Source organism: Garra rufa, chromosome 21, assembly GCF_049309525.1.
Source record: "Garra rufa chromosome 21, GarRuf1.0, whole genome shotgun sequence".
NCBI classification, from domain to species: domain Eukaryota; kingdom Metazoa; phylum Chordata; class Actinopteri; order Cypriniformes; family Cyprinidae; genus Garra; species Garra rufa.
In genome coordinates, this window is record NC_133381.1 from 1393485 (window position 1) to 1407197 (window position 13713).

Consider the following 13713-nt stretch of genomic DNA (forward strand, 5'->3'; position numbering starts at 1 on the left):
TTTTCTTGAATTGCACAATTATTTCAGAAAAGCCAGAAAGAAATCAGAATTATGAGATAAAAATCACAATTATTTTTTTTTATAAAAAAACTATTACTCAAAATTCAGTGATAAAAGTAAAAGTTGTTAGATGTAAACTCAAAATATAACAAAATAATGCAGCCTTTTTATATCTGAGTTTATATCTCAAAATTTTGCTTTTTTCTTGAATTGCACAATTATTTATGAAAAGCGACAAAAAAACTAAGAGCTAAAATATTACAATTATGTTGTTTTTCTTCATTCTGTGGCAGAAATGGGCTTCAATTAGCTTCAATGCATAATAGCCCAGCATTGCATTTTTGCATTTAAAGGTAAGTTTAATAGGCCTACTTTAGTTTAAGATCTAAAAGACGCAACCTGACATACATATTAATATTGCATAAGCATGCAAAATAGAAATCACCTAATTCAATATCTAACAAGACCTCTCGTCAGAAATCATGCAACATCTCTCAGAAAATTTAAACTGATGCAATTTTAGCATTTAATGTCTCCGTGCCTCAGAGATGGAGTGAAATGTGAAATAATTTGGGAGGCATCAGCGGGAGCAGATGGCACCGGGGTGGCCGCTCTAATGGAAGAGGCAAACCCTTTCGACATGCGCCAATCTGGCACAAACCCTGCATTAGAGTCCCAGGAGATGCCGCGATGATGCGGAGCAGGAAGAGGAGCCGCTGTAGGAGGAGGGAGGATCTGGCCAGGTGGCTGGAGGTCTGGAGGAGCATCAGGAGCAGCAGATCGCACGTGTTTACAGGGAAACTGAGGCCGGTGACTCAGCGCCGCCTCGCTTCGCAAATTACATGCTTATTTCCCAGAAAATACTCCGATTTGCTCTAATGGTTTGGAGGGCACCGCGGTACATGCAGTTATTTGCACATATTCCTGTCATTTTAGGCCTATAAACAAAAAATAGAAGAATTTTTGGTTCACTTGTCTATGCATTTTGCAGAGAGACACAAATCAGATTCTCATCAGGCATTAGATGCATTAGCAGTTTCATTAAAGGGCTGATGGTATTAAGGGGAGACAATGCAGGCAAAAAAACTGTTTTTTCATGCACCAGCCAAAGTTTGAGATTTTGGGCTTTTGGTGTTTTATAAGGTGTTTTTTCAGACTAGTGGAAAGAAAACACCCTAAAGACACTGTTAAGTGTTCCTTTTATAGCACTTTATCTAGTTGTGTCAATAGATTTCAATTACAATACATATTTTTAAAGGCTGCTTTCTCAAAATGATTTTTTTCCCTCCTGAGCCATAAATCTCCACTTCAGTAGCACTTACACACACCAAACTATAAATTTTTTATTTCTGTCTATATCCTGAAGGTTTTTACAGAGGGATTTGTTAATATATAATTTGTTTGATTTTATACATTTTATTCCCCCCAAAATGGCAAAAATAGCTTTTTTTTCTGAATTATGGAGTGACGAAATGAGATTTCCCTCTGTAAAAACATTTGACTCTAATATGTCAAAAAAATTAAACAAGAATTTTGAAACTGACTTCATCCAGAGTTTAGATTTTTGTACTAGAAATGTATGCAAATTAGCTTATATTTCAATAAATAATGTTTATTTGCATTTAGAAAACTTGTAATACAAAAAAATTAGCAATTTTCAATGTAATAAATTAACTGGGTAAGTAAGGTCATAACTATTAGTTAATTTTTTACCTTATTCACCTGCAGTGTCTCGCCTTAATTAACATAAAAATACAAATATTAATAAATTTGCCTACCAATATCCCATAATCCAACTACTAAATTGTCCCTAGCAATAATTATGATCAAACAATTAAATATCTGAAATAGAAACACCATTGATATTGCCTGAGAAGTTAATATAAGGTAACTTAGCTGAAGTGTTTAAAACAAATGTACACAGTTCAGTTGAATGATAAAGTTTACCCTCTTTACCTTTGTCATGCTGTTTTGTGTTCATCTGTTTCTTCCCTATATAGACTAATACAATCAGATACAACAATAATATCAAATACTTATAACAATATATACTGATAAACTGAACATTGACTAAAAGTATGAGATGACTAGATGCTTTTAACTTATTTCCTGAACTGTCAGCAACTGAACTGCAGCTCAAACTATTTCAAATAAAGTCAATTAAGCTACGAACTCCATCAAAATGCACAATGTCTACATCTAACATGCGTTTTAAAAAGCAGCTCGTCATATTATTGAAGCGTTTTCACTAGTTAGCAGTAAAGCGGTTACCTCACCTGAATGTTCGTAGATTTGTGTTGGATATCTTGGGAATGGAAAAATTGATGTTTTATTCGTAAACATCATCCTCTTTTTTGTTCTTTTCAGTTGGAGTCATAAAACTAGCGAGCTAAGCTAGTAGTAGTAATGGCAGTGTCCTGTAAACATGGCTGAAGATGTGAAAAGCAGAGGAACTGACAAAACTGAATCAATTTATTGAGTCATTTACGCTGGAACCGCTCCGATTGATTCAAACTCGTGACTTCGATCATTCAGTTCACCTACAAAAACCAAGGCTGTATCCGAAATCGCCCCCTATACCCTCAAATAGGGCACTATTTGAGGGGACAGCCATTTTAAGTGGTGTTCGAAACCATAGTGGACTTTCTCGAGTGCACTCATTCAATCCCACAATGCACCGCAAAAACGAGTGTACAACCGATGTACGCTAAACCGCTAGAGATAACCCATAATGCACTGTGAGAGTCGCGCACCGACTGAATTCCCGCGTCTCACCAGACGATGGCGCCCGCAGCTGAATCATCCATCAGTTCATTTTACAAGGCGGGTACAAATTCGTTGTAAATTGATTATTAAATTGTTTAACCAGGGTTTATACGTAAATTCATAGACATAGTTCAAGATAAATCCTTTAATCTTACTACTCAAACTGTCCGTTTCAAATGATTGTTAAACAGTAAGCAATACTATGCAAAAGCGGCAGTCCTTCCGGTGCACTTAGTGTACGAATTCACTCACTCGTTTTCATTCACTCCTTCAAGTGAACTGTAAGAGTGGACTAATGTAGGGAATAGTGAATGAGGGTATAGGGGGCGATTTCGGATACAGCCCAGATGATAAGAGACTTTGGTGCGGTTGCGAATCTTTTGATTCAGATCAGGACTTTCCGGTTTCGTGAATAATTTTATTCAGATCGAGACTTTCCGGTTTCGCAAATAATTAAATTCATATCGGGACTTTCCGGTTTTGCGAATAATTTTATTCAGAACGGGACTTTCCGGTTTGGAAACATTTGATTCAAATCAGGACTTTGGTGCAGGTTTGCAAATCTTTTGACTCAGATTGGGACTTTGGTGCGGTTGAAAATCTTTTGATTCAGATCGGGACTTTCCGGTTTAGCAAATAATTTTATTCTGATCGGGACTTTCCGGATTTGCAAACCATTTGATTTAGATCGGGACATTGGTACGGTTGAAAATCTTTTGATTCAGATCAGGACTTTCTGGTTTAGCAAATAATTTTATTCAGATCAAGACTTTACGGTTTCGTGAATAATTTGATTCAGATCGGGACTTTCTGGTTTAGTGAATAATTTTATTCAGATCGGGACTTTCCGGTTTGGAAACATTTGATTCAAATCAGGACTTTGGTGCGGGTTTGCAAATCTTTTGATTCAGATCAGGACTTTGGTGCGGGTTCGCAAATCTTTTGACTCAGATCGGGAAGTTCCAGTTTTGCGAATCATTTAATTCAGATCGGGACTTTCCGGTTTGCAAACATTTGATTCAAATCAGGACTTTGGCGCGGGTTTGTGAATCTTTTGACTCAGATCGGGACTTTGGTGCGCTTGAAAATCTTTTGATTCAGATCAGGAATTTCTGGTTGGCAAATAATTTTATTCAGATGGGGACTTTCCTGTTTCGCAAATCATTTAATTCAGATCGGGACTTTCCAGTTTGGAAACATTTGATTCAAATCAGGACTTTGGTGCGGGTTTGCGAATCTTTTGATTCAGATCAGGACTTTGGTGCAGGTTTGCGAATCTTTTGACTCAGATTGGGACTTTGGTGCGGGTTCACAAATCTTTTGATTAGATCGGGAATTTCCAGTTTTGCAAATCATTTAATTCAGATCGGACTTTCCAGTTTCAGAAACATTCTAATCAAGACTTTGGTGCGGGTTTGCAAATCTTTTGACTCAGATCGGGACTTTGGTGTGCTTGAAAATATTTTGATTCAGATCAGGATGTTTCGGTTTCACGAATCATTTGATTCAGATCGGGACTTTCCGGTTTTGTAAATCACTTTGGTGCGGGTTTGTGAATCTTTTGACTCAAATCGGGACTTTGGTGTGGGTTCGCACATCATTTGATTTAGATCAGGACATTGGTGAGGTTTCGCAAATCTTTTGATTCAAATCGGCACATTGGTGCAGGTTCTTCTTTTGATTAAGATTATTAATCTTAAATATTTTTTTCAAACCATTAAGTTAGTACAGTTCTAAAAACAAAACAAAGACACACAAATACAAATCCCTTAAGAAAATGAAAAGTGGTTTTACTAAAGTAAAAGTGTAGTTTTTTTTGTATAACCACAGTTTTCTCCTTAAAGGCTGTATCAGCGATTTCTAGCCTAAAACATAAAGTGTCAATTTCAGCTTACCTTTCTTCAGGATCCGCTCGCTGCCTGCCCCATAAATTGTCTATGAAAAAAACGCGTCTCTCTGGTCAGCCTAGGGTCCGAGATATGCCAAAAAAACAATCGGCACTACCAACCTTTCCACACAAAAACAAACAGTGTTCCAACCAATCAGCGTCAGGGGTTTGGTGTTGTGGACTTTCGCTCCGCCTCCCTCACATCCCTGCACCAGTAGGAAAGTCCACAACACCAAACCCCTGACGCTGATTGGTTGGAACACTGTTTGGTTATCTGTGGTGTGTTGATAGCACCGATTGTTTTTTTGGCATATCTCGGACCCTAGACTGACCAGAGAGACGCGGTTTTTTCACAGACAATTTATGGGGCAGGCAGCGAGCGGATCGTGAATAAAGGTAAGCTGAAATCGACACTTTATGTTTTAGGCTAGAAATCGCTGATACAACCTTTAAATATGATGAGGTCAACGAACAGATTAATGAGTTCATCCAAATTTCACAAAAATCTTATGAGGAATTATAATGTAAGTCAGACACTGAAGTGAGTTGCTGATTTTGTCACTCTTCTCAGGAAGATTCATTCACTTGTTTTTCCAATGTATGTCATTTGGTCAGATTTTTTAATGTTTATCAGATCTAAAGTGACTTCTTTTTGTTTTAAAGATGTTTTCTTTGGATTGTTTGACTACTCGAAAAAGAGTATAGGAATACATAACTTAATAATTAAATTCCACATACATAAACAAAAATCTGGCTCTAAACCTCTCTTTTCTTTACTTAAAGTTGATCTGGACAAGTACATGAAAACTATCCAAACTCTTTCTGATCATTTAAAGGAATAGTTCACCTAAAATTGAAAAATTGCTGTTGACTTACATTTTAAAACTGAAGATGAAAATGAACTCCAGTCCTGTGGATGTTCTTCAAATGATAGTGAGACATAAAAAATGTGTTACTTCTAGTTCAGTCACAGTATTTTTTAGTGAGTCCTGCAAATGTGCATTCAGAATGAGAAATTGTGACACGTAATGATGTGATTTGCTCATTGAGAACATGAGAACGGTCTGTGTTCAGAGTGAGAAGAGACATGAGTCATGGGCAGATGGGAGATCTCTGTGTGTGTGGGCAGAACGATCAGACGGACATGCTAATTAGTTCATGACACACTTCACCCCTCTCTACATGTGAATATTAACATGTGAACCTCAGACTGATAACACACACATTCCAGTACATAACAGACTATCACTGCTTTCAACACACACACAGATCTTTATAATACAGCAGATACTGACATAAATGCCAACAACTGACAAAAAATATCAGTTGTCACTCTGTGTCCCCAATAATATGTTTTAGTAAGATGAGATTGAAATGATCCAAACATATAATGCGATGCAATCCAATGATAATTAAAAGATGAACAAATAAACGTTCCTTAAAAGATGTAAGATTTTTGGAGGCTTGGGAAGATCACTCCTCCACTGAGGAACAGTGAAAGTAAAGCTTCTGGGAAAAAAGGTTCCTCAAAAGATCCTGATGATCAGATTTGAGACTAAAAAAATTAAAGATTCATGGAGAATCAAGTAAGCCAAGCTGCTTTAGTCGAGCAAGTGTTCATCTGGAAATATTACTACAGGTATACTTGCATTTACTTGTTGAAAATCGGGACTTTAGTGCGGTCGCAAATCATTTGATTCAGATCAGGACTTTGGTGCGGGTTTGCGAATCATTTGATTCAGATCGGGACTTTGGTGCAGTTTCGTGAATCATTTGATTCAGATCAGGAGTTTGGTGCGGGTTTGCGAATCATTTGATTCAGATCGGGACTTTGGTGCAGTTTCGTGAATCATTTGACTCAGATCGGGACTTTGGTGCGGGTTTGCGAATCATTTGATTCAGATCGGGACTTTGGTGCAGTTTCGTGAATCATTTGATTCAGATCGGGACTTTGGTGCAGTTTTGTGAATCATTTGATTCAGATCGGGACTTTGGTGCAGTTTCGTGAATCATTTGATTCAGATCAGGACTTTGGTGCGGGTTTGCGAATCATTTGATTCAGATCGGGACTTTGGTGCAGTTTCGTGAATCATTTGATTCAGATCGGGACTTTGGTGCGGGTTTGCGAATCATTTGATTCAGATCGGGACTTTGGTGCAGTTTCGTGAATCATTTGATTCAGATCGGGACTTTGGTGCAGTTTTGTGAATCATTTGATTCCGATCGGGACTTTTGTGCGGGTTCGCAAATTTATTTGATTCAGATCGGGACTTTGGTGCGGTTTTGTGAATCATTTGATTCAGATCAGGACTTTAGTGCAGTTTTGTGAATCATTTGATTCAGATCAGGACTTTAGTGCAGTTTCGTGAATCATTTGATTCAGATCAGGACTTTGGTGCGGGTTTGCGAATCATTTGATTCAGATCGGGACTTTGGTGCAGTTTCGTGAATCATTTGACTCAGATCGGGACTTTGGTGCGGGTTTGCGAATCATTTGATTCAGATCGGGACTTTGGTGCAGTTTCGTGAATCATTTGATTCAGATCGGGACTTTGGTGCAGTTTTGTGAATCATTTGATTCCGATCGGGACTTTTGTGCGGGTTCGCAAATTTATTTGATTCAGATCGGGACTTTGGTGCGGTTTTGTGAATCATTTGATTCAGATCAGGACTTTAGTGCAGTTTTGTGAATCATTTGATTCAGATCGGGACTTTGGTGCAGTTTCGTGAATCATTTGATTCAGATCAGGACTTTGGTGCGGGTTTGCGAATCATTTGATTCAGATCGGGACTTTGGTGCAGTTTCGTGAATCATTTGACTCAGATCGGGACTTTGGTGCGGGTTTGCGAATCATTTGATTCAGATCGGGACTTTGAAGCGATTTCGTGAATCATTTGATTCAGATCGGGACTTTGGTGCGGTTTCGCGAATCATTTGATTCAGATCGGGACTTTGATGCGGTTTCGTGAATCATTTGATTCAGATCGGGACTTTGGTGCAGTTTCGTGAATCATTTGATTCAGATCGGGACTTTGGTTCGGTTTCGCGAATCATTTGATTCAGATCGGGACTTTGGTGCGGTTTCGCGAATCATTTGATTCAAATCGGGACTTTGATGCGGTTTCAGGAATCATTTGATTCAAATCGGGACTTTGGTGCAGTTTCGCGAATCATTTGATTCAAATCGGGACTTTGATGCGGTTTCGTGAATCATTTGATTCAAATCGGGACTTTGGTGCGGTTTCGCGAATCATTTGATTCAAATCGGGACTTTGGTGCGGTTTCGCGAATCATTTGATTCAAATCGGGACTTTGGTGCGGTTTCGCGAATCATTTGATTCAAATCGGGACTTTCGTGTGGTTTCGTGAATCATTTGATTCAGATTGGGACTTTGGTGCGGTTTCGCGAATCATTTGATTCAAATCGGGACTTTGAAGCGATTTCGTGAATCATTTGATTCAAATCGGGACTTTGGTGCGATTTCGTGAATCATTTGATTCAAATCGGGACTTTGGTGCGATTTCGTGAATCATTTGATTCAAATCGGGACTTTGAAGCGATTTCGTGAATCATTTGATTCAAATCGGGACTTTGGTGCGATTTCGTGAATCATTTGATTCAAATCGGGACTTTGGTGCGATTTTGCGAATCATTTGATTCAAATCGGGACTTTGATGCGATTTTGTGAATCATTTGATTCAAATCGGGACTTTGGTGCGGTTTCGCGAATCATTTGATTCAAATCGGGACTTTGATGCGATTTCGTGAATCATTTGATTCAAATCGGGCCTTTGATGTGATTTCGTGAATCATTTGATTCAGATTGGGACTTTGGTGCGGTTTCGTGAATCATTTGATTCAAATCGGGACTTTGGTGCGGTTTCGTGAATCATTTGATTCAAATCGGGACTTTGGTGCGATTTCGTGAATCATTTGATTCAGATTGGGACTTTGGTGCGGTTTCGTGAATCATTTGATTCAAATCGGGACTTTGGTGCGGTTTCGTGAATCATTTGATTCAAATCGGGACTTTGGTGCGATTTCGTGAATCATTTGATTCAGATTGGGACTTTGGTGCGGTTTCGTGAATCATTTGATTCAAATCGGGACTTTGGTGCGATTTCGCGAATCATTTGATTCAAATCGGGACTTTGGTGCGATTTCGTGAATCATTTGATTCAGATTGGGACTTTGGTGCGGTTTCGTGAATCATTTGATTCAAATCGGGACTTTGGTGCGGTTTCGTGAATCATTTGATTCAAATCGGGACTTTGGTGCGATTTCGCGAATCATTTGATTCAAATCGGGACTTTGGTGCGATTTCGTGAATCATTTGATTCAGATTGGGACTTTGGTGCGGTTTCGTGAATCATTTGATTCAAATCGGGACTTTGGTGCGGTTTCGTGAATCATTTGATTCAAATCGGGACTTTGGTGCGATTTCGCGAATCATTTGATTCAAATCGGGACTTTGGTGCGATTTCGTGAATCATTTGATTCAGATTGGGACTTCTCAGATTTGAAAATCAGTCAAGATTTGAAAGCAAAACACACGAGAAGCACCATCTGTAGGTGGACTTTTGTACAATTCTACTAAAGGACCTTTTACTTGATAAAACAAAACAAAACTCTAAACTATCAGATGACAGACAGGCATGAAGCAGATTGTGTGTAAAACAGGTCTAGTTAAGTTTGATCGTATAGAAATTAATGTATCAAATATAAAACAGTTATAAGCAGAGATCATATGGTTAAAGTTTCCAAACATAGCCATTCTCTTATGTACTTTCTCATATATACACATGTAGACTACCAGACTAGATGAAGTTTGTTGATGAGCGTTTTGTCTAACCGCCGGGCAGGAGAACCCATCATGAGTCAGTGAAGATCTCAGTGTGAGTGTGAGTGTGTGAGGACATTCAATCACACATCATGTGTCAGAGTTCACAATGAGAAACACTACTTCAACTACTTTGTTACACTACTAATATATATATATATATATGAATTTGAATGGCTGAATTTTCATCAGCTGTTACTCCAGTCTTAAGTGTCACATGATCCTTTAGAAATCATTCTAATATGCTGATTCATTATTAGAATGATCAATGTTGGAAACAGTCGTGCTGCCAAATATTTATTTGTATTTCTTTGAATAAAACATTAAAAAGAACAGCATTAGTTTAAATTATAAATCTTTTCCAACAATGTAAATCTATGCTATCACGTTTTAGCAATTTAAAACATCCTTGGTGATTAGAAGATTTCCACTGAAGACTGGAGTAATGATGCTGAAAATATAGCTTTGCATCACAGGAATCAATTACATTTAAAAATATATCCACATAGAAACAAATATTTTACATTAAAATAATATCTCAAAATAATAAAGTTTTAGCATAATTACTAATTAAATCATTCTAATATTCTGATTTGCTGCTCAAAAAACATTTCATGTTACTATTATGGTGAAAACAGCTGAGTAGAACTTTTTCAGGTTTCCTTTTGTAACAATGTTTTTATTATCACTTTTGTTCAATTTAAAGCATCCTTGCTAAACAAAAGTAAAATTTCTATAATTTTTCTGTAACTTTTGAATGGTATAGTGTGTAACGTTATCTTTCTATTTACCAAAGAATCCTGAACAAAATATACTCAGCTGTTTTAAATATTAATAATAATAATAATCAGAAATGTTTCTTTAACAGCAAATCAGCATATTAGAATGATTTCTGAAGGATCATGTGACACTGAAGACTGGAGTAATGATGCTAAAAATTCAGCTTTGATCACAGGAATAAATTACATTTTAAAATATATTCACATAGAAAACAGCTATTTTAAATAGTAAAAATATTTCACAATATTACTGCTTTTTCTGTATTTTGGATCAAATAAATGCAGGCTTGCTGAGCAGAAGAGACTTTAAAAAACATTAAAAATTACTGTCCAAAAACGTTTGACTGGTAGCGTATGTTGACTAGCAATGCAAAAAAAAAAAAAAAAATTATAATAATAAAAATAATGGTCTTAGTTTTATTTAAAATCATATTTGACATTAGAAAAAAAGAGAGATAATGGATATTATGGAAAATGTATTTTTTCCCTCTTTATTTTGAATTAAAATACAACATGGATATGATCTATGTATGTGATCTTGACCATTTTTATGAGATTTGTCAATTTATACACTATAAAATAAAACTTAAAGCATCACTGAAATACTATTATAGTTTTATTAATATTTTTAGATATGTATTTAGATGTATATTTTCATTTTAATTTTATTTAAAGTTTTAGTAATTTAGCTGTTTGTTTTGTCATTTGTATGTATTTATTTATTTTAGTACATCAAGTTAAACTAAATGGAAATGAGAAATGTTAAAGTTTAATATTTTTCAAAAAACATTTAATATTTTTAGTTTCTAGTTAACTATAATAACCCCGTTTCCTCCAAAAATAAATACTCCATCCAGAATCCATTCAGCTATTTTAAGACCAGCATTGAAATCTTAGCAGCTGTAAAATTAGAGGCGGAAAGAATCACTCCGCACGCTCTGTCCTCACATAATAAAATCATCTGCACTCACATCAGTGTTTAATATTTATTTATTGGGTCAGTATGTGTGTAAAAGCAAGATACAATCGTTTGTAGTCTGGGTTTATTTAGCGATATCGACTGTCCAACTGTGAACTGTGAGTGTTATTTAGGACACAAGCTTAACCAAAGCATCTGAATAATAGTGTGTGGGCCGATCGCTGATGGACGGACTGACTCACTGTCATTCTCTGTTCTCTCCTCATCATTTTCTGAGTGAAAACACGCCGGCAGACGCTTCAAACACAAGTACTGAACTCATTTCCTTCCTCCGGCTCAATCTAACCACCACCTTCTGTTCCTCAACATTATTTTACTTCAGGTTTAGCCACTAAAAGCAGATCCTACCACAGCAGTGCCAATGCAGAATTAGTTTTCTGTCAATGCTGATGTGTTTTTATGTTTATCTATCACCTCCACCAGCAACAAAACTCCTAAAATACAAAATACAGCTCTCAGAAAATATATTTGTTTGTATGCCTCATTAGAATTTGTTTGCTTGAATAAATCTCAATGACATATAGACTTAGACTTACTTTATACCGACTTTAGATTTGGCCATATGTAATAACCATTGCATATAAATATAAAAGTGTGTATATGTATTACCGTACGACAATTGGTGGGCAAAATAAAGAAAATGACAAAATGCAAAAAAATCCTAATGTCTTGAAAACAAAAAACAAGCTTAAATGAATTTAAAATTATTATATTAAATTATTAAAAAATTAAATAAACATACATTTATGACAATTTGTTGGAACAATGTGAGATATTTAAAAAATCAAAAATCTTAATATTCCTAAAACAGGGTTAATTTGATTTTACATATTTCACTTCAGAATAAGCAGGGAAAAAAATATATATATACATATATAGTATATGATTAATGGCCCAAAAAATGGCATAATTTTATCTAATAAAATAAAATAACCCAAAATAAGTACGAAAACTATATATAAAAAAAATCATATCATGTAGATGATGGATTATATATATTAATTATATATATATATATATATATATATATATATATATATATATATATATATATATATATAAATATAAAATCTAATAAAAAAAAATAACCCAAAATAAGTAAGAAGAATATATATATATATATATATATATATATATATATATATATATATATTATATATATATATATATTATATATATATATATATATATATATATATATATTTAAAATCAGTAATGAGAGTTTGGCAAATTAAATAAATTAAAAATTATCTTAATAATCCTAAAACAGGGTTAATATAATTTAAAATCATATTTCACTTTAGAATATATATATATATATATATATATATATATATATATATATATATATATATATATGATTAATGGTCCTAAAACAGACTTAATTATAAAATAAATAACCCAAAATAAATAAGGAGAATAAATGCCAAAAAATCATATCATTTGGATTACATATTTTTATTTTTGAATTATAGTAATGACACTGGTGGAAAAAAATAATCTAAAATATAAGTCACAATGCCAAAAAAAAGAAAAAAAAAGTTGTTATGGTCCTATGGTTCCTTTCTTAATGGAAAATGTAATTTATTTTTCCTCTATAAATAAAAGTGAATTACGAGCCTAATGTCATTTTGACCTTTTTCATGAGATTTATTTGAACTTTTAACTGTTCAGAATTGAATTCATATTATACAGTTTTTTTCTTAATTATCGTAATTATTAAACGTTTTTTTATTTTGGTAGTTTTTTATTTAGAACGTTTTTTTCTTAATTATTAAATAGTTTTTGTGTTAAAATTATTTATTTACAAATTAATAATCACAACATAAAAAAAAAAGTTGTTATGGTCCTAAAACATCTATAATTTTCTTAATGCAAAATGTATTTTTTTTTCCTCTTTATTTTGAAGTGAATTACAAACCTGATCTAATCTGGACCTTTTTCATGAGATTTTTCATTTTATCCACTAATTTTCACCAAATTTTTTTGTGAGGTCGAGTACTTTTATATTATTATTATATTTTTTATTTTGCATTTTTAGAATTAAATTCATATTAGAAAGTTTTTTATTAATTATCTTAATTATTAAAAGTTTTTGTTTTAAAATTATTGATTTATAAATTAATAATCAGAATGCAAAAAAAAGTTGTTATGGTCCTAAAACATCTATAATTTTCTACATTTCTTAATTTCTTATTTTTTTCCTCTATATATTGAATTGAATTACGAGCCTGATGTAATCTTAACCTTTTTCATAATATTGTTTTATTTTACACTTATTATCACCTGATTTTTCTCTGAGGTTGATTGCTAATTCACATGAAAGCAAACATGTCCTCTTAGCTAATGAAAAGAACACAGTCTATACTAAAATGTAAACAAGTGTCAAATAAATGAAAATGCTAAATGTTAATTTCAAGCTCAATTGAACTCCTGTTATTCATTCATCCTACGAACAC

The 13713-nt window shown here is 34.3% G+C and overlaps 1 protein-coding gene across 1 annotated transcript in view; it reads right to left on the bottom strand.

The window, feature by feature from the left end:
- Nucleotides 1-13713, bottom strand: part of LOC141296210 (Fanconi anemia group M protein-like) — a 35711-nt gene that overhangs the window by 18537 nt on the left and 3461 nt on the right. Inside the window, exon 5 of the mRNA XM_073827485.1 lies at nucleotides 662-755. Coding sequence (XP_073683586.1) covers nucleotides 662-755 — 94 coding nt within the window. The remainder of the gene's footprint in view (nucleotides 1-661; nucleotides 756-13713) is intronic.